This window comes from Engraulis encrasicolus, unplaced genomic scaffold, assembly GCF_034702125.1.
Source record: "Engraulis encrasicolus isolate BLACKSEA-1 unplaced genomic scaffold, IST_EnEncr_1.0 scaffold_25_np1212, whole genome shotgun sequence".
Classification (NCBI taxonomy): domain Eukaryota; kingdom Metazoa; phylum Chordata; class Actinopteri; order Clupeiformes; family Engraulidae; genus Engraulis; species Engraulis encrasicolus.
In genome coordinates this window covers 1,877,923-1,899,963 of record NW_026945544.1, presented here as the reverse complement: position 1 = coordinate 1,899,963, position 22,041 = coordinate 1,877,923, and the positions used below count along the sequence as shown (strand labels likewise).

Genomic DNA, 22,041 nt, shown 5'->3' with positions numbered 1-22,041 from the left:
AGAAGTGCCTCTGCACTCACCACCTGTCAAAATTGAGGTGGTCCTATTTACCAGCCAAAAGGAGGGAGCACATGGTCACATAGGTTGTCTTAACTTTAGCCAAAAACAGCAAATGCTTTAATTTCATATTCAAATGCAGTGGGGCTCAAAGAGGGTCATAGGGAAATCTAGGCCTATAATATAATTAGCTATATACAATAGAACCAAGGCATTTTAGAGAATTTATGACTGAACGATAGTCGAATTTCAGCATTTCCCCAATAAAATGGTGTTGTACTATGAAGAAGCATTAGATTGTAGAAAAAGATAAAGACAGATGTCATCTAGGTTAATAGGCTATTTAGATTAATAATATTATGTCCTTGGTGGCTAACATTAAAATCATGATCGCACACGTTGCAATATATTCGGGGGCATATCAAATAGCCATTGCTATGCATTCATGACGTTTATGAATGTTTCATCGAGTGTGTAGTGTTCCTCTCGCTATTCATGGTTAAATGATCTGACATAAGGGAACCACATTTAGTTATCTGCTAATCTGCCAATTTATAGCACAGTCAGGCCCTGCCTACCGTCATTCTAACACATTTTCTCACTCTGAAGTTTTCAATACCGTTTCAAGATATTGCCGTCAATTCAAATAAAGCGAAACATCCATGTTAGGACCGCAGACCTTCTACCATTGGGCTATTTATTTTCACAAGTGGAAGGGTTTAGCTAATGAAACAATTCACAATTCCCAAACCCTGCTCAAATCCCATTTACCTTTGAAACGGTGATTTGGACAGCGGTCATTTGTAAAGGCAAAGCGACAGTACCAAGGTAGAAGATAATGACAGGGGGGACGTGTGTTTCGCGACCACCGTTTCATCTAGGACTGGGTACCGAAATTCAATTCTTTGATGGAACTGAATTAAAAGCTAAGGTTCTACTTGGTATTGAAACGTGCCTTGTCTGTTGGTTCCACGTTTCGGTTCCTGAAGTCTGACTGTCAGAGCCATCAAATGTGTGTTTAAGTACGCGGCCATTTCAGCCAATCACAAGTGTCACAAACTGACCACGCTCCTCCTCTTCCCGTTTCGCACCTCATTTAAACGATTGATAAGACAGCTGATTTTCAACCAGCTGATTGTAGGCTACTATTGAGAAACAAAAACATGCCGTCGAAAGCGTGGCTATATTTCAGGAAAGTAGCCTAGATAAGGAAGGAGCGCGCTGCAATATCTGCGATAAACTAATAGGCTGTCATTCAAGAATGGCAATACATCCAACCTGTTCAAAAACCTGCTCTTGCATTCGATTAACTTGTGCAGAGAGTTGCAGCATCTTTACAACGGCAACACACCGTCAACCTCAACTATGCCTGCTGCAATACCGTCAACCTCAACCATGACCTCGACTCTTCAGGAAGATGTCTGTGACTCCTTGGAAACATGTTTTTCCATGAAAAGAGCTAACTTAGAAATGACTGGTCTTGTGTTGGGGACGTATGTAGGTAGCCTATTTAGACCGTCGGTTTAATTCGAGGGAACAAAGAACACAGCGACAAAAAAGATTTCCTCTCTATCCGGCTGGAGAATAACGCCATTGTTTACTTGAAGTAGCGGCCGCTTAAGGTTAAATAACAGTGGATTGAAAGAACATAAAAACGTTCCGTAAAAAACTGTAAAAAGCTAAGAATCTCAGCTTTCGAACAAGCCCTAACACATGTCTGCAGGTCTAGGTTAAGGAGATCGCTGGCTGTTAAGGTTTGGAAAGCGCCATTTTTTCACTTGCAACAGCGGCCGCTTACAGTTCAATAGGCCTAACTTTTGAATGAAAGAACATAAAAACGTGCCGTAAAAAACTGTACAAAGCTAAGATTCGCAGCTTTCGAACAAGCCCTAACACATGTCTGTAGGTCTAGGTTAAGGAGATCGCTGGCTGTTAGGGAAAAAATGACGAGATAAAAAAATGGTTGGAAAGCGCTATTTTTTCACTTGCAACAGCGGCCGCTTACAGTTCAATAACTTTTGAATGAAAGAACATAAAAACGTTCCGTAAAAAAATGTAAAAAGCTAAGAATCTCAGCTTTCGAACAAGCCCTAACACATGTCTGTAGGTCTAGGTTAAGGAGATCGCTGGCTGTTAGGAAAAAAATGACGAGATAAAAAAATGGTTGGAAAGCGCTATTTTTTCACTTGCAACAGCGGCCGCTTACAGTTCAATAACTTTTGAATGAAAGAACATAAAAACGTGCCGTAAAAAACGGTACAAAGCTAAGATTCGCAGCTTTCGAACAAGCCCTAACACATGTCTGTAGGAGAAGGATATCGCTGGTTATATATATATATATATTTAGGCCTATATATAGTTTAGATTAGGACTCTTTAGCTTAGATTCACCATGGCGTGAAAGCACATTGTTGTCGCGGCTATGCAGCAGCTGATCATACGGCCCAGTTCTAGTCCCTGTATGGAAATGCGTGCGAGACAGCACCATCGCGCCCCCGTCAAGTTTCAGGAATATTTATGAAGCCTAGTTGTGTTAGAACAGTTCTGCAGAACCTAGTAGAAAAGCCCCAGCTGTCGACAGACTTGGTAGCGTAGGCAACATTAAAAAATCATGTCAGGCACGGTTGACATAGGATTGGTACCAGAAGTGAAGTTGCACCGTACAGCAGAACAATTTTAATCAGACATGATTTATCAGTATCAAAACCGTTTATTATACTTGCCAAGCCATGCCGAGAGGACAACTTGCAGCATGCAATTAATCATGAATGCTGTAGGCCTAGAATTAAATGCCTTTAACCCGCCATTGCTTAAGTCACGATGAGCGCCGTCTTGTGGCAGGCAGGGAAACTCATGATTTACAGACCAGTTACGCCATCTACTGGCCACTTTGGGTAACTGCAGGTTTAATTCAGGGTTTCTAGGAACCGAAAATGGAACCGTTCTGGTACCGGAACCGAAACGAAGGAACCGGAAATGGAACCGGAACCGAAAATTGTCAATCAATACCTAGGCCTAGTTTCATCAGCTGCTCACTCCGGCTGGTGCCTTGGAAAGTTTTGCCACTAACTATCATTTTGAATTAGCGCACTGATTGGTCAATGCTCCCCCCAACACAGTTGCCGGCCAATGGGAACGGTAGGCAGAGACAGACCAAGAATGTCGCTCAACCGTAATGTCCGTAAAACTAGCAGAGATTCTATGAGAAGTATTACCGTATCCAGTCTATCTGTCTGTAGTCTGTCTCCGTCTGCCTACCCCCCCCCCCCCAAAAAAAACTCTTCGGATCTACACGATTCACGTAAGTGACCTATTTTGAGATCAAAACGGCGAATTTCGCCGAAAGGTGACAAGTTTGCAGATATGGTGCATGTGCATGTCTGATGAAGGGTCCATTGACCCAAAACGTTATGTAACAAAAATAAAGGTAGGAGCACTAAAATCCTGGTTGAAGCAGACTTTCCCTGCACTTTGTTTACACACGCAAAACACGACTTTGTGCTGCGCCGCGTGCACAAAACATGGATATACGCGCATACATACAGACAGACGCAGAGAGAGAGAGAGAGAGAGAGCGAGAGAGAGAGAGAGAGAGAGAGAGAGAGAGAGAGAGAGAGAGAGAGAGAGAGAGAGAGCGAGAGAGAGAGAGAGAGAGAGAGAGAGAGAGAGAAAGAAAGAGAGAAAGAGAGAAAGAGAGAGCGCGCGTATCAGCAAGTGCCAGTATATAGAAAGTGACCCCAGGGGTCCATAGGACAGGGAAGGCTCAGATCAGACACAAGGTCCCATACACACACACACACAGACACACGCACAGGGCTGTAAACCGCTGAGCTGGGAGTTTCCATGTGAACATACTCGGAGACGAGAGGAGGGAACAGGCGGGGGGACCTCTGCATCCTCAAAGTGCTGTGGGTGTGTAACCTGAGCTTGTATAAACACTACAGTCATGAGACTAGGGCTGTCCCGACTATTCGACGTAATCGATTACGTCGATTGCGTAAATAAGTCGGCGTGTTCAACATACCGTCGTTTACGTGATTTGCGCAAAAAAAAAAAAAAAGTGACTTGCGCGAGCCGCGAGGTACGTGCTAAACAGAAGCGACGAAAATGGCAGAGGCTGAAAGCCTAGGGTGTCAGTGTCAGACGAAGATGAAGGTGCAGTGGCAGTGCACCACTAATCAGCCCAATGAAAAAAAGTGATTTGTGCGAGCCGCGAGGTAGCCTACGTGCTGAAAACAGAAGTGGAGAAAATGACAGGGGCTGCACGTCCGAGAGTGTCAGTGTCAAACAAAGATGAAGGTAACAGTGGCACCACTTATCAGCCCAGTAAACGGACAAAGACATCTAAAGTGTGCAGTATTTTAAAGACAAGGCACAAGACCTGGTTGTGTTTCTGTAGGAGACTATTTATTGAGGAAGTGAAAGTTTTTCAGACCGAGACGCGCGGTATATATATGCATAGCAACGACAGGGAGATAAAGCAATGATTCGTAATGTGCCTGTTATAGACGCAATATTCAACATCTTTAGGGTGACAGTGGTCGGGGTGTTTGTAGAAGAGCTTGTATACAAAGTTAAAAAGTAAATGAAGACAACAGAAGTGTGCATATTCCGGCCAACAGCGTGAGATGTGGAGAAGTGAGAGGAATACATGCCTGATTCAGAGATCTCTTCCCTTCTCCTCCACGGACGGTGCACGAAGTTCACCTCGCACTATTCAATATTGTTTGTGCCGACTGCAGGTCTAAATAAATAGTAATATTATTCTAATAATATAATAAGTCATAATTATGTCGTGCTGCAATTACTAACTGGGTCTATATTAGCGACAGAAAGGGGATAGGGACCAGCAGGGTTTTGGTGCGTCAACAGAATGACATGGACAGAGTAGCCTCGACGTTCTTTCCTTGCAGGCTACTCATAATCTCTGGTAGCCTTTACCCTAACCTATAGTGGCCCATATTTGTTTCCACTTTCCTAATACTGTATAAATTGGGCCTCTTTATACATCAGTAAATGTAGGCTAATAAGCTTACTTGATTTGAACTGAAACAAAAATATATTATATTAGGCCTGTATGTATTATAGTTTTTTTTTTATTTTTTTTAAGAAATCATTGTCCTAATAGGCCCTAGGTGCACTCTGCTTTATTTGTCTGTTATTTTTCAGGTCAAAATTAAGTGGCATGTCACAGTTTTTCCCTTCCAAAAAAATTTAAAAAATAATCGCGACTATTCGAAAAAAATAGTTGATAGAATAATCGGGAGGAAAATAATCTTTAGGGACAGCCCTACATGAGACTATATAACTCTCTCAGTGTGTGTGTGTGTGTGTGTGTGCGTGTGCGTGTGTGTGTGTGTGTGTGTGCGTGTGCGTCCCAGACAAGACTATCACTATCCTATGGGGTTCTCATAACGGCATACTGACACAGAGAGATACCGACATACCAAACACACGCACACACGTATGCAATGCATGTCTAATCCCACGCATGTCATCCACCTGCTAACCTGACAGGCTGGAACAACATGTGTAATGAAAAACAGCGCTCACATGCGCACACAAAACACTGACATTTATGCCACACACACACACACACACACACACACACGGCTTGGCTAATCGGATCCAGGCAGCTTATGAGCACATGAGGGAACGGCCACACACACGTGCATAAAAGAAAAGAAAAAAAGGGGGGAAAATCATGGTCAATAGACCCACACGACAGATACACGATGACAAGAGAGATAATGGATAGACGTAGAGACAAAAATGCATATGCAAGCATGCGGGCGGACATGGACACACACACACACACACACGCGCATAAGCACGCACGCGCATAAGCACGCACGCACACGCACAAACACACACACACATAAGCACACACACGCACACACACACACGCACGCACAAAGGCACGCACTCACACACACAGGCACGCATGCACGCTTGCAGATTTAATCTAATACTACAGGTCTGTCCAGCTCTGCATATCTGATCCCACGGCCGCTGCAGACATGGCAGGTCTGAGTAACTGACAGACTGGCTTATTGTGTGGGTATGTGTGTGCGTGTGTCTGTGTATATGTGTGTGCGTGTATGTATGTGTGTGCGTGTGTGCGTGCCATCATGGGCAGTGGCGGCAGTGAGGAGGTGAACCAGGTGTCAGTGTCAGAGAGAGCCAGCACAGTGGGTTTACATACAGTGTTGAATCTCGCCCTCCAACCCGTGCCTGCAGTTCACCTAGGGAGCGCTGTCGAGACAGCAGAGCTCATAAGGCTGGCGCTAATAACTTGACATTGTGCTCGCTGTCGGCTGAAACTTGACAATATTACTGTAAGTTCTGAGAAACCAATGTGGATTTCAATGAAATGTACAATAACCTGGGAGTTATGTCCTTCTGACTTCCTACAGCTTTGGCATTTATGAGTCAGGCTCCGCTAGCATCTTGCTAACAAAATTGATTTACGGCCGTCGTGATCACAGCAAATGCAGCCGGCCGACCAATCCAAACGCAGTGTGTGAAGCCACTCGTGACGTCATATTGACAATAAAGTCGTACTTTACAAAGATCCAGCGAGTTTAATCATTCAAACTAAGTGCTGTTTGAAAGAATAATATATCCTGCTTTTTGGAAAAATAAATTAAAACGATGATACCAATTCTCTCCCAAAGCAATGGCAGCATCGTGGTTGAGCTCCATGGGACCCCATTCATTTCAACAGCCTCTGCGCTCCTTGGCGCTCCTCTGCACTGTCTGGATGGCGCCACTTAATGGACAGTACCACCCGGAAAAAGTCGCGAGATTTCTCTCTCGTACTACCCATTAACACTCTCTGGAGCCAGGGTGAAAGTTCATAACGAGGTCAGACTGTGGCAACTTACCCCAGCACGATGAGCTCCCCGTACTTGACTGGCACTTTGGTGGAGGAGGTGGTGGAGATGTTTTCCTGCTCTGGGGAGAACATGTGTGCGGCCGAGTGAGATGGGGGTTGGAGGACTCCGAGGAAAAAAAGGAGAAGGAGGAGAAGGAGAGAAGGAGGGATGAGGGGAAGGGAGGGAGGTGCGGAGGTAGAGCGCTACCTCCCCTGCTACTCAACGTGGGGACGCCGCGGCGTGCTCGCTCGCTCGCTCTCAGCTCCGGCCGCGCATAATGCTGAGGGCCCCTGCCACCGCCTCACGAACTCTGTAGAAGAGAGAGAGAGAGAGAGAGAGAGAGAGAGAGAGAGAGAGAGAGAGAGAGAGATGGAAAAAGAGATGGAGAGAGAAAGAAAGAAAGAAAGAAAGAAAGAAAGAAAGAAAGAAAGAAAGAGAGAAAGAAAGAAAGAGAGAAAGAGAGATTGAGAAAGAATGAAAGAGATGGAGAAAGAGAGAAGAGCAAAAGGAGAAAGAAATAAGGAAAGAAAGAAAGAAAGAAAGAAAGAAAGAAAGAAAGAAAGAAAGAAAGAAAGAAAGAAAGAAAGAAAGAAAGGGAAACAAGTGGGCACACGTTAGTCATATGATACATGAGGAGAAATACGTTGGCCACCATGTGACTGCTTCTGAGGCCCATGGCATACACATGCTGTTGACCAGTCATCCATAGCAGTTTCCTCCTGTGAACATGCAAATCTCCAGACATTTCACTGGTTCACTCAACTTTGTACAGACACACATACAGTACACACATGTAGACAAGAATATACCATTATTTCCGATGACAGTATTATTAATGGATTCTTATGCATTCAGATATATAGGCTCTTTTTGCCCTTTACGTGATGTCACTACCCAAGAGCCCTACCATTTACACATACAGTATACACACTTGCATAATGCAACATGGTGCCGACGGGAGTGAGAAGACCACAGCCGCTGATCTTAATGTTGATCTTGTGTGCTCATTTTCAGTCTGTCTCGCATTCGCCCTTCTTCTTTTGCGCTCTCTCTCTTTCCCCCTTCCACTCTCTTGCTTTGCTCCCTGCCTCTGGTCTCTCATTTGCTCTCTTCTCTCTCTCTTCTCTCTGTCTGGGTGCAGAGTGGAGCGCCATGCGGCTCCAGGGTCTTATCTGATCAAGGAAATTAGTCAACATTACCGTCAGGCCCACCCCATCACACACACTACACAGACACACACACACACAGACACACACACACACACACACACACACACACACACACACACACACACACCCACACACACACACACACCGACACCCACACACACCGACACCCACACACACCGACACCAACACACACACACTACACAGACACACACAGACATGCAATAATAAAAACACGCTCATACTAAGCTACAATGGCCCGTCTGCCTCAAGCCTCTTATTGCCATGTCAGGGGAGCCGAGCTGAAACTTACACCGACACATACACGCACACACACCGACACACACAAACACGAACCCACACACACAACCACCGACACACACACACAACTCCATCCAGGCTAATGCAATCGACTTCTGACACTGGGGCTTTTCAGATCATCAGACTACAGAGAGAGATTGTGTGAGGAACACCAGGAGATGATTACAGCCTAGAGAGGAGAAGAAAAGGAAGCCAAGGAAGAATAGCTCAGTCATGCCAAGGAACATCAGTTCGGAATAGCACTAAATCAGACATTCCTTTCCATCTACAAATGGCCTAAAATAAAAGAAGAAGACGGAAAAACAAAGAAAGGATGAAAGAGAGAGAACATGGGGCTGGACTGAGAAAGTCTGGAGGCTTGTGTGTCACTTCCTGACAGCTGACAACCCTCCATTCAGCGTCTAGTGTCACACACACACACACACACACACACACAGACACACACACACAGACACACACAGACACACACACACACACAGACACACACAGACACACACAGACACACACAGACACACACAGACACACACAGACACACACAGACACACACACACACACACACACACACACGGCCCCTTTTAATCAGCCCTGATTTACGACTGCATGCCAAACTTGGCCAAAGTTAGAAATCCAACACGACTACGGTGCTCAGACGGGCATACATACTCAGTCGATACAAGTTACAGTGCCACTCAGTTCACACTTCAAGGAAGTTGCCTTAGTAGCTCTTCTGTGACAGAGTAGGAGGGCACTGTGGTGGCACAGCACTAGCCTGGGAAAAAAGCCTCAAAAGAATCATCAAATCAGATTTTTTTTTAAAATAGGCTATCGTCTATCTTGTGCAGACATTAAGTCTGGTTTGCTGCATGCTTCTGGTTACACAGTGAGCACAGGAATTGAATGAATGCATCAGGAATGCAATTCCCTTGTTGAAATAACTTGACCTCACTATTTGACGTGATTTGAAGCCGATCTTTCTGTACAGACTAGTCTATCAAATAGTAGTAGACTGGACACTTTGAGGAGTTTGGAATAGGCTCAATAATGACGGAAAAATATGTGAGGTCACCTTGACATATAATGTGGGCCAAGGGTCACCCTGTTTTATGATTGACAGGGGAAATTTGAAGCATGCCATCAAGCGCCAATACAGCCATCGCCATGATGAACTGATGTGTTTGAAAGAGAAGAGGAGAGTAGAGGAGAGGAGAGAAGAGGAGAGGGATGATCATAGCAGGGGGATGGACGAAATTGAGGGGTATTAAATTGGACAGCATGAGATACGAATGATGGATAGAGTGAGAAATTAAAGACAGAAGGGCAGATGGAGAGATAAGTTTAAAAAGAGAGAAGGGAGGGGTCGAGAGAAAAAGGAAAAAGAAAGAGAAAGACAGAAACTGAAGAACAACTGATAGGGCCACTGACGGAATGTGTTGTGTGACGGTACATGCACACACAGACGGCACGTTTCCTTAAATGTCTCCGTGAGCAGTATGAGTCCGAGAGGTTCGCAGGCTGCCTTTCACACTGCACAGTCAACGTCCACAGTCTATCCGCGGGCAGCAGCCATTCATTTTCAACGGGAGCCGCGCATTGAACACGGACGTCTGCGCAGGAAAATAGACTCGAGTTCTATTTTCAAGGAGCCACGCGGACATGTCCGATCGGGACGGACATGCGCCGCGCTTACACCGCGTTCCTGTGTGCAAGACATGATTTGTTTTCATGCATTCTAACCGTTTCAGACTGATAACGGACACGTGAAGTGGACGTACAGTGGACGTCCGCGCCGTTGGTGTGTATGCACCGTGAAGGCCTGTGGTGCCCAATAGCAATTGGATCTGTGACATTTTTAGTAGCGTGGCGCAACCACAGCTCACAAAGGTCACAATTGCCTAAATTACTAGATTATCTAAAAGCATATGCTTGTGTATTAACACATTGAATACCGGCGGTGCTCACGGAATTATGTCGTAGAATACCAGCGTTCTAAGCCCTTTTTTACGTTTTTTTGTAGACTCACAGCTTATTATGTGATAGGGCCACTGAAATATGTTATGACTCGTTTGAAAGTGGAGACGCTGCCCTCTTAGTAGGTGAAAACTGTGTGTCTCTACGAGCTTTTATTGCCGAGTAAACCCACGCTAAACCGAAGTGGGTATCCATGGAATTCAGCTACAATCGGAGATATTGCGGTTTTTGTGAAGGGTGCGCTTCTTCAGAATGTGACGAGTTTGAAAGGGGATGAGTTGGTTTTAATCACAATTTGGTGCAAGGTTAGCTCTGACACACATCTTCCTGCACGTCAAGACACACCTCCTGCTCTAAACCACTACGACACCGGCAATCAATGCCCTTCGAAATCCACGTTTTTCACACAGACTGAACACAAGCTCTTTGCACACATGCAGAAGGTCGGACATTTGCTAAAATAGTTCCCGATGACTCCCGAAATAATAGCCCAACATTGACAACAAATCCCAATGATATGATGCTTAGATGTAGCCCATCCGATCCATATGTAGCCATCTATGCTAGCTTCTGGCTTTTCACATACAGGAAGACAGTTAAACATAGGGGTGAATAATCAAATAAACTTATCTGGTTGGCGATCAAACTTCTAAATCGGAGCGCATTACTCCAATTACAATTCGGGTGCCATTTTGATCCAAGGAGCTGGTAAAGGTCTAGGTAGCAAGCCCAGAAAGTTCAAGATACTCCTGGCACGATATACAATGGTATCTGTGTTTACCTATTGCGTGAAGTCAGACACAATACACGCTACCGATCGTAGGCTACTAGGGAAACAACAACATAGCACGATTCACGAATACGGCAGCACACCTCCTGCTCTGTCACACTATGACACCAGCAATCGATGCCCTTTGAAATCCCCGTTTTTCACGTGGACTGATCACAAACTCTTTGCACACATGCAGAGGGTGAGACATTTGCTAAAATAGCTCCCGATGACTCCCGAAATAATAGCCCAACATTGACAACAAATCCAAATGATATGATGCTTAGATGTAGCCTAGCCCATCCGATCCGAATCATATGCGGTGGCAGATGGACACTCCCAACTGAGATCGCTCCCGGACGTGTAGTCCCAGGTGTTTCTATCACTCCCGGACGTGTAGTCCCACCCGGATCGATAGTCTGGCTAGTGGGAGCGAGCCGACAGGGGAGCGTCCTGCGTTGGGAGCGACAATCAGGGAATCATGATATGTAGCCATGCTAGCTTCTGGCTTCTCACATACAGGAAGACACAGAAACTTATCTTTTTGGCGATCAAACGTCCAAATCGGAGCGCATTACTGCAATCACATATCGGGTGCCATTTGGATCCAAGGATCTGGTAAAGGTCTAGCAAGTCCAGAAAGTTCAAGATACTCCAGGCACTATACAATGGTGTTTACCTATTTCGTGAAGTCAGAGACAACACATGCTACAGTGACCGTACTAGGGAAATCAATGCAGGCAGCGCGATAGGCGACATGGGTTGGCATCCAGACATCTTGGTAAGTTAAATTAAAATATCCAAATCATAACACTCAAACATCATAACAATCAAACAACTTTGGACTGCAAATGTTGTCATTTATGTCCATCACAGAGCTACCAAAATCACATATATTGTCCATTGAAGGGTGTAGATTCAAAATATGATATTTAAATGCAAAAACGTATTTTTACGTTTTGGTATACAACGCATGGGCGTGAAAAACGCATTATTACGTCGTCGGTACTCAATGTGTTAATGACCAATAATTAATTTAAGGATGCACAGATACCACTTTTTTGAAAACCGATACAAGTACAAGTACATTAATGTGTGTACTTGCCCATACCGAGTACCAATACCGATACCTTTTACCACCAAAATACAATGAAAATAAATGCATGGCCTTGTTTTTTTCCACCTGTGATATTTTTATTGTCCATTTCCATGTAGATTTAAATGTTAGTAAATGTATGAGGTGGCACTTTTTTCCATGTTGTCCACAGAACGTGACAAGATTTTGCATTGTTTTGTGCAACAGCAGTATCGTTCCTGGTATCGGCAAGTGCTTGACGAGTACGAGTACGAGTATAGTAAGCAGTATCGGGTGCCGATACCGATACCAGTATCGGTATCGGTGCATCCCTAAATTAATTAATTCATTTCATCAATAGAATAGTGGCATCAGCTGTGCACCCGCTCACATCTGCTACAGACAAAATGTCAATAACCCTGTTTCAGTGTGTGACACACGCCCACCCCCCCACTTCCCCATCACCACCCCCTGTCATCAATAGAGTCCAGTGAACTCTGCTGAACACAGAGACCCTGGCTGCTACTGACTGCAGGGATTCCCAGACCAGTCCACTGATCTGAGACCTGTATGCCTGTGAGTCAGTAAGCAGCCCTGATGGACAGGCAGACAGCACTGACTGATAGACAAACAGAACTGATGGAAGGACCGAAAGCACAGACAGATCTCATGGACAGAGAGACAGGCAGGCAGACAGGAAATCTGAATCACTGAGCTGAGGTCAGACGGCCAGCCAACGGGACTGCCAAGAAAAGGGGAAGGGGGAATTCCCTACAGGCCAAGGGTCATGGCAATTGGCATGGCATAAGCTCATTGCTCGTGGCCTGCCTAGAAGAAACGACGAAGGGTCACTAGGAAGGTGTAAGCTGGCTACACAAACACGCATGGGAGAACACACGCAGAACCCTTTTTTAATACGGACAAGTTTTTTTTTCAGGCCTCATCACCTGAATCAACCTCACCCTGTCTTTGCCCATTCCATTCCTTACAGAGATACACAGATATAGCGATGCATATACGGGTGATTCTCACGAAGCTAAAAAAAAACAATGGCAATGACTTTTTAATGGTTAAATATGACAGGGATTCTTTTGATAATATACATGACTGTAGAGCAAGACGTGTACTTTCTGGCACACTAGTTCATTTTAAAAAATATTATTTTTATTTTCCACTTTTTATGCATTTTATAGGCAAATTCTCATTACCGAAATGTGTCCCGACCAAAATTTCTGGTCTTTGAATTGGGGTAAAACATAATAAAAATGTTAAAAATACATAAATGACACTACAAGAGCGTTAGTCTATGTCCGAAGTTTCATTAAGTGTTCCTTGTTGGCAATTTAAATAATGAACACTAATGAATATTTCAAGAAAAGATAGTGTCCCCAAGTTTTTCTTCTCATTACCGCAATATATTTCAGAACTACAATTAAAAGCCATCAGAATTTCAGTATGAGCTGAAACTATCTCCAATTCATCTGTACTAACAGGAGATTCAAGATGGCTACATGATTAGTCAGCCTTATTGTTTGTGCCTGTAAAATGTCACAATTTGTCTCAAAAATATGCAAATACGACAAAAGTGGTTCTCATTACCGAAATCAGTCAATATTTCGAAATGAAAGAGATTTTTTCATTTTAAACTTGCTTGGTAATAGGGTATTCCTTTTCAGAATTCAACAATGGTCATGAATTAGCTATGTCATAATTACTCAAGTTACAGTTAGCATTACTGTGCTGAGCCATCTCATTACCGCAATACACATTCTCATTACCGCAATGTTTTAAGTACCTTTCGGTAATGAGGATTGTCAATTTCGGTAATGAGACTCTATGGTGATTTACATTTAGAATATATTTTCATGACATATGTATTTCGCTTTTTATTTATGTACATTTTAAAACATGCAGCTGCAACCTTAAATACAAATTATATTTTTGCAGTATAAATATTGTCACTATGTCACTTAATTATAGTTAAAGCACTTGATGAAAGTGTTAAGTGAAATTGCATCCATTTCAGGTTGAAATATGCAATTGTATTGAACCGATATTCGATATACAATATTGTAAGTAAACAAAGCAAAAGTAAATGCCTAACATATGCAATAGTTCCTTCATCTAATGGGGGTTGTCTGTAAAAGTGATCATCTCCCTATACATTACATAAGCTAAATTGAGTGGTCATATAGGTGTTGTTCATAGACCATTTTTCTGTTCTCATCCTTTCTGGCTAATGTTGTGGTAACATTTACATTTTGTCCCACCCTTGGAAGAACAATAATCGACTATGGGCCAGAAACCCTGTTGTGAGAGTTCATTGAGAGTAGCAAGTCACAACTTAATTCTTGCTCACATGCCAACCCATGAATCAATATTCTGGCTGTTTCCACCCTCGAAATGTGGTCTTTTGATACAAAAAATGCTCAAATTGCCTAGTGATGTCACCCAATGCAAAGGCAATTGCAAACAACGAGGCCAGCACTCGCAGTGAAGTTGTCAGATTGCGTAGATGGCAAAAAAGGAAAAAGTTGGGAGACAAAATCGACTCACTTCAAGTCTATGTGCTTTTCCAGAAATTGACAGGTTTTTTTGCTTCCTGAGTTTGGTTGTCATACCCTCATTTGTAGTGGGTTTGAGTATTTATCCTTTTTTACTAACTTGACTTCCTTCCAAAATCGTTGTGGTGTCACAAAAGGCTTGGCATTTGAAATAGCAGTGAATAGGCCTTTTTAGCGAATTCAGTGTGAAGCAGTTTTTAGAATATTTCAATCAAAACTAGTAAGAAGAATCATTTGGAGGAATGCTGTAGTTGCCTTTACACTTTCCCAAATTAGAAACTGCTTATGCATGTTGTTTGCAGCCTTAAGCAAGGTTTCAGCCCCCATACTCCGATCCTTTAGCCATGCACACCCATGTACCCATCTTTTAGTCATGCTGTGGGTTCTTGATGTCCTGGGTAAGTGGAAAGGCAACTGGATAAAAACAGCCTCAAAATGCACTTTGCACTGATTTAGCTGAAAATACCCATTCACAGCAATTCAAAATTCCAAGTCTATTGTGCCACCCTTTGACAAATATCAAACATGCTAGAAAATGACAAGGAAGTTAAGGTAGTGCAACGGAACAATACTGCAAGAGAAGAGCAGGATTTTGCAACATTTTAATTCTGTGTTTCATGCACCCTATACTAATTATGGGCATGTCTGATATTGTCCTGAAAACCAAACATTTTTTCTTTTTCAAAAATGTGAGTGAAGTGAAAGCCCACTTGGGAAACTACAACTCCCATTGTCATTGTGATCCAGCACTCCACAGCACACACATGAACACTGCACACAACAGAATGGCATTTATGCCTCACCCGCATTTATGCCTCATCCCCAATAGCGCCCGAACGGGAGCAGTACTATGCTCAGGGTACCTCAGTCATGGAGGAGGATGGGGGAGATCACTGGTTAATTACTCCCTCCACCAACCTGGCGGGTCGGGAATCGGGAGTCTGATGACCTAACCCATGACTGCCATTGATGTGCAATGTGCAACACAAGCAGTTAGTGGTGTTCAGTGATATTTCATAACACATAACGTTCATTGTGAATTCCGGCTTTGGTCCGGACAGCATTATGGTGATACTGTACCGAAAATGTACCGAACTGTGACCCTAAAACCAAGGTATACCAAACCAGCATACCATACAAGCTACTCTAGTCATCTCTTGTTCCTTCTACTACCTACTTCCTAGTTGCCGGTGCGCGCCGAGTCAGAAAAAAAAGTCCAGTGCACGGCCTCGCACTGCGACATGATTTTCCTTCTCATGACAAGATTTAGATTTCTGGTCCACTATAGATTTTTGGCTGTAGAGATCAGTGGTGAGTTGTGATGTCATATTCAGGGTGGGGATGAGGAGTGGGATGTATGCGCTTCATTGGGGTCATCAGGTGGCTACCCTCCGGTGTTTTGATGATGGAGTAACTTTAACTTCAGAGTGCACCCCTTGGCCTTCACCCCTTATACTATGATGTTACTTTGGTGCCCAGGAGGGGCCTCGCCTCTTCACCTACTGCAGGGGTGGGGAACCTTTTTCATTCGAGGGGCCTCTTCAAATTCATCTGAGGGCCGTAAAAGTTCTCAGAGAGCCGTATTAAGAACACAAACCAGGATTTCCCCCTGCACATTAGGCCTATAGGCAGCCACCTTTAAAACAGACCCCACCTTCTCTAGTTCCCCTGAATATTACTTAATTGTATTGCAAATGTATTTTGTAAGATTCCTTTACAAAATATCTCATATTTCATGTGAAGCTGCATAACATTGAATTTATATCGGGGGCCTGATTAAACGGTCTCAAATGGCCCTCGAGACAGGTTACCCACCCCTGACCTATGGTCTTTTATGGTCTTTGGCTGGGTTAAGTCTTGAATCCCAATATCCTTCAGTAGCTTAATGAATGGTTTTATATAGAATATATGTTTCATCTTATTAGGTGTCATTTGATTAGTTCTGCCCTGGAGACTCTGTCGTTGTGCTAACAATAATAACAAATCACATCATTTACTAATATTTGGCTTTAGTTCAATTCATTCCTCCTTATTCTCATTACCGAAAACTCATTCTCATTACCGAAACGTATCCCTCATTACCGAAATGAGCACTTAATTGTAAAAAAAAAGTACTAAAGGAAAACTGTATTCATATATATTTTTTATGAACACTGTACCTTTCATGTTTCTTTCACTTCAGTATATTTTTGGACCGAAATTGTAGGTTTTCACTGATTTATTCTAAAATTAAAGAGGAAAACAAATGATCCTATTGCGGTAATGAGGTAAAATGGTAAAATTCTTAAACTACAATAATAAGAAAAAAATCTTTTTTGAGGGTTTTATGAAGGCCCTAGTACAACTATCAATATTCAATGAACAAAACTGCAAGAACAATTAAGTTTCCTAATACATTTCATGAAAGAAAAAAATTGCGGTAATGAGCATTTTAGCAGACATGGACTTTTAAAACGTTAGAAAATGTGTTTTAAATAGTTGTCAGGTAAGTTGATATTATTGTGCTTAGTAACTGTACACTTTAATGTAACTGATTCAAAAAGAAATTCAATCAAAAAAGCATTTTGAAAAAATGGTTGTCAAAACACCTTTGTTGCGCGTTTCGTGAGAATCACCCATACACACACCCACACCCATGCACTGCCTGTCTAATCATCTCTCTTACACACAGAGGCATAGACACAATCTGTCTCTCTCCACTTCCCTGGGGCTGTCTGATCAGCCGGTCAGCTGAGGGAACAGGTCGCCGTGTGGTCCACCCGCCACCCCCAGCACCAGCCCTGACCTCCACTGCACTTCCTCTAGCGCTCACTCGCTGGCTCTCTCCCTCCCTCTCTCTGTCGCTCTCTCTCCTCATCTCACCTCTCGCTCAGACACAGTCACCTCAGATCTGCCCCCTCGGGCTCTTTGTGTTTGTGTGTATGTGTGTGTGTGTGTGACTGCATGCGTGCATTGTACTGTAAACAAGCATATGTGATTGCGCGTGCGTGCATGTGCTGATTCAGAGGTAAAAGGAGGAAATGTTGTCAAATGGGGAAAGTCAAGTCAGGCCAGGAACCCCAGTGGCCGACAGGAGAGGTGGCGTGAGAAAGAGCCTTTCCAGTCAACTAGTCTGCTGCTGCACTTTCAGGCAGGTGACACACACAAGCAAGCACAGACACACACACCACAACTGTGAAAACACACACAGACACTGCAAAATATCTGCTGTTATGCAATATGCTTTTACCGTTTCTGAGGATGTGCGTTTTCACACTTGTGAGGTGTGTGTTGTACACACGTAGCCATTGATTGCTACATTGATTCAGGTTTCTTCTGAACCACAAACACCTCCCACCTGACGTCAGCCAATGTCGCACACAAAATCACACACAGCCGCCAACATGGTAGATTTCTCAAGCTTTAAAACCACCATCACATACACTTCACAGAATGCAATGCAACATATCTGCTGCCAAATCTTTTTTTGCTTTTTTGGAAGTTAAAAGTCATACGGAACAATCTGTAATTACAAGTTCCAAGTATATTTCTACGCAAACACCACTAACGGGTGGTGTGTGAAACTTACGATTTTCTAAATTGCCATCCTATAACTTAGGCAAGGGATGATGACAACCACACAGACGCAGACACACCAGTCTCTATGGTCACCCCCATAAACACAAACACTCAGGGCCAAATTTGAATTAAACGAAATGGCCTTCATCGCTAAACACAAGTACAATGTCCACTAAACATGGGCATAATAATGAGACTGAAAGCACGTCACTGAAGTCATGGCTGTGAATGCTTGTCACCTTGTGTAGGGACGTGTCTGACTTCAGTTTTTGTTTTGAGGTGATGCCTTTCATTTTCAAAGCCAGTACGCATACACCAGGGCTTGACACTGGCACCTGCCAACAGGCCAAATGCTGGTAAAACTTGCCTGTGGCTGGTAACAATTTCAGAGTCACTAGCCAATTTGACAGGTAGAACCTAGCTTATTCTATGGTATGATATATCAGTATAGGGCATATTCTGCACTTAGCCCCTCTTGTATCAAGGAAGAAAATCTGTGGGTGGTGGAATACCTGAATGGCTAGTGACTCGGGAAAACCACTAGCCACAGTGGCCGGCAAGAGAAAAAGTTAATGTCAAGCCCTGGCATACACACAAGAGGACTAACACTCAAAGGGATGTGCCAACTGCAACACACACGCACGCACGCACGCACGCACACACACACACACACACAAAAGCCCCCAGCCTCCCTGAAAGACACCTCCCAGCTGTTCCCCATACAAACACGACACATGCACACCTGAACATACACACACACATAGGCTGCGCACACACAGTAAAGACTAGCTCTAGCTCAAGTCTCTGTGAAAGGGATGTCCCAACTGTTTGCCTCTTGTGAAGAAGTGCAGGAGTACAGTAGGAGCAGAGGGGAGACCTCAAGCTGGGGCCCAGAGTGCTCTTAGTGCACGCACACACGCACACGCACACGCGGGTCAAAGACGTCTTTGTCATTCAGTGTTACGGACACCTTCTGCTGACTGTAACTGCAAAAAAACATGATTTTTAGATCGTTTCAAGTGAATGGATGACAGCCAAGGCTTTCATGAATTCCCTGTACCAATAAACAAATAAAGAGTCATGTTTTTTACAGTTACAGTCAGCAGAAGGCATCCGTTACACTGAATGACGATGCCATTTTGCACGTCTTTGACCCACATACACACGTACGCACACAGAGAAAGGCCTGCAGTCTCCATGAAAGAGATGTCCCAACTGCTTGTGAGCTGAGGGGAGACCTCTAGCCGGGGCCCAGAGACTGAGGCGGCGCTCAGACGACAATTGCGCTGCTGTGGCTTCTATTTATAGCCGCGCTAATTGCCTGGCTTTTGTCGGAGCCGGAAGATTAGACACACACTGCTCTCCTGTGTCGCTGGCTGCCTGGGTGCCTATGTGCCGTGCGGTATGTGCAGAGTCTGTGAGTTGCGAAATCAACTTGCGCGACAACGTTGCAGTCAAAGCCACAGCTGATAATAACAGAGGATGTGTGAACCCCACAGTGCTGACATCAGCTGTCCTTAAAGCTTTTATTTTTCGCAAAGATCAAAACTACAGCCTTCAGACAAGTCAGTTGTGCAACTCCAGTCATCGAGTTTGAAAGTACTTGAGAATGTTTTACTCCCTCAACTGACGAAGGGTTGAGTGGACAACAACATCTTGTCTGTAACTAAATTAAACAAGCAGCAAAAACGAACGCACCACACACACACACACACACACACACACACACACACACACACACACACACACACACACACACACACACACACACACACACACACACACACACACACACACACACACACACACACACACACACACACACACACACACACACACACACACACACAAAAAAGAAGAAACAGGCATTCGGAGAAGGCCATCAGAAGGCTGAATATAGAGTGGGCAAAGGGCAGAAGTCGGCATCGGTAAGACTGTGCATTTGAGTGCGAGTGTGTGAGTGTGTGAGTGTGTGTGTGTGTGTGTGTGATGACATTTAGTCCCTCCACACAGCAGCCACTGTGGGCTTGGCCAGGGAATCAGAGCACTCAGGGGGCTGACTCAGGAACCCAAAAGAGAAGAATGGACAAAAGGAGAGAGGGGGAAAAGAAAAAGAGGAAGAGAAAGGCATGGAGGCAGAGGCAGCGAGAGAACGAGCGAGGACAATGAAGAACAAGTGGAAGAGGTGGAGCGAAGAGCTGAACGTTGACGGGCGCTGAGGAGAGGAAAGAAGGTGAGCAAAACCGAGGCCAGATCGAGAAACGAGAAAAAAAAGCAAAAAAATCACTTTCTATTCTTGCCTTGGTAAATATCACACTAAGCCATGTCCTGTAGTCCTGGCGCTAACACACACACACACACACACACACACACACACACACACACACACACACACACACACACACACACACACACACACACACACACACACACACACACACACACACACACACACACACACACACACACACACACACACACACACACCATCATCAACAAAGGGCATGTAGCGGGCACACGGTGGGCACACACGCTGGGGCTGCAGCCACCCCTCCAGTGCCAGGCCAGAAGGGGGTGTGAGTGGTGGGGAGCCGTGTGGGGGGAGACACACTTCCAGTGTCCGAGCTGGACAATGGTGCCCGGCACACTTGGGCACGGGTAACGGGGTCAGTCTGCCAAGCTCGTGGCTACCACATGGAGAGAGGGACACCGTAGGAGAAAAGCTGTGCAAGCTGCTGGACACCGCTGAGCACAGGGAGGAAGGAAGGAAGGAGGGAGGGAAGGAAGGAAGGAAAGAAAAGTGCACAAGTGAGGGTTGGAGAGAGAGAGAGAGAGAGAGAAACAAAGAGCAAAAGGCAAATGAGGAGAAGAGAGTGGGCAGGTGAACAAAGAGAGAGAAAGGAGGCTAAAAAGAGAGAGGAAGAAAGGGAGAACAAAGAAGGGAGTGTATAGATGTAAGGATGCAGGGTGAAGGAGTAGGCTCACCACTTCACGCGCTGAAGGCCGAAGCTGTGGCAGACAGCATAGTTGCTTACCAGTTAGCAACTTACTAGGTTTCCAATGGGAAATTGCATTGCAACTAAGTAAGTTGCTAACCTAGCTAGCAACGATGTTGTCAAGAAACGCACCCCTAGTGTTTCCATCCCGTCTTACTCATTTAGTTCGTACAAAGGGTCTGGAATGGGCGGAATGAGAAACTTACCTGATGGAGGGGTGAACTGCGTTGGCATATCAATCGCTTATTTCACACAAATCGCTAACATTTGGTCTTATGACTCGCTGAATGGCCGGTTGACTGGTAAGATCACTAAAGTCCTCCCAGACCACCTGGCCCAGATGTAACGCGGAATGGAAGGAACATTTTTTTGGACTGGAACTTCCGTCTGGCCGGGCCAGTAGACCCAGGGGTGCGTTTCTCGACAACATCGTTGCTAACCAAGTTAGCAACTTACTTGGTTGCAATGCAATTTCCCATTGGAACCTAGTCAGTTGCTAACTGGTTAGCAACAATGCTTTCAAGAAATGGGGCCCAGGCTAGTGGCAGGCACCTGATAAGTCAGATGAGCTTCAGCAGCAGCGCACACAGCACAGAGATCCCAGCACACGCCTGAAGACAGAGGAAGAAAAACCTCAGCCAAGTGACTCACCGCAAATATTCTACAGTACATCACATCTTTGCTAAGTGACTCAACGTAGTCGTGTTATGTCTAAGTTACTACATGGCAAGCTGCTTTAGAAAGGGAGTA

At 44.5% G+C, this 22,041-nt stretch overlaps 1 protein-coding gene across 1 annotated transcript in view; it reads right to left on the bottom strand.

Annotated features, from left to right (window-relative positions):
- peli1b (pellino E3 ubiquitin protein ligase 1b) overlaps nt 1-6,974 on the bottom strand; it is a 44,984-nt gene extending 38,010 nt beyond the window's left edge. The window contains exon 1 of the mRNA XM_063192830.1: nt 6,884-6,974. Within this exon, the coding sequence (XP_063048900.1) occupies nt 6,884-6,966 (83 nt within the window). The 5' untranslated portion in view covers nt 6,967-6,974. The remainder of the gene's footprint in view (nt 1-6,883) is intronic.
- Between the last annotated feature and the right edge of the window lie 15,067 nt (nt 6,975-22,041).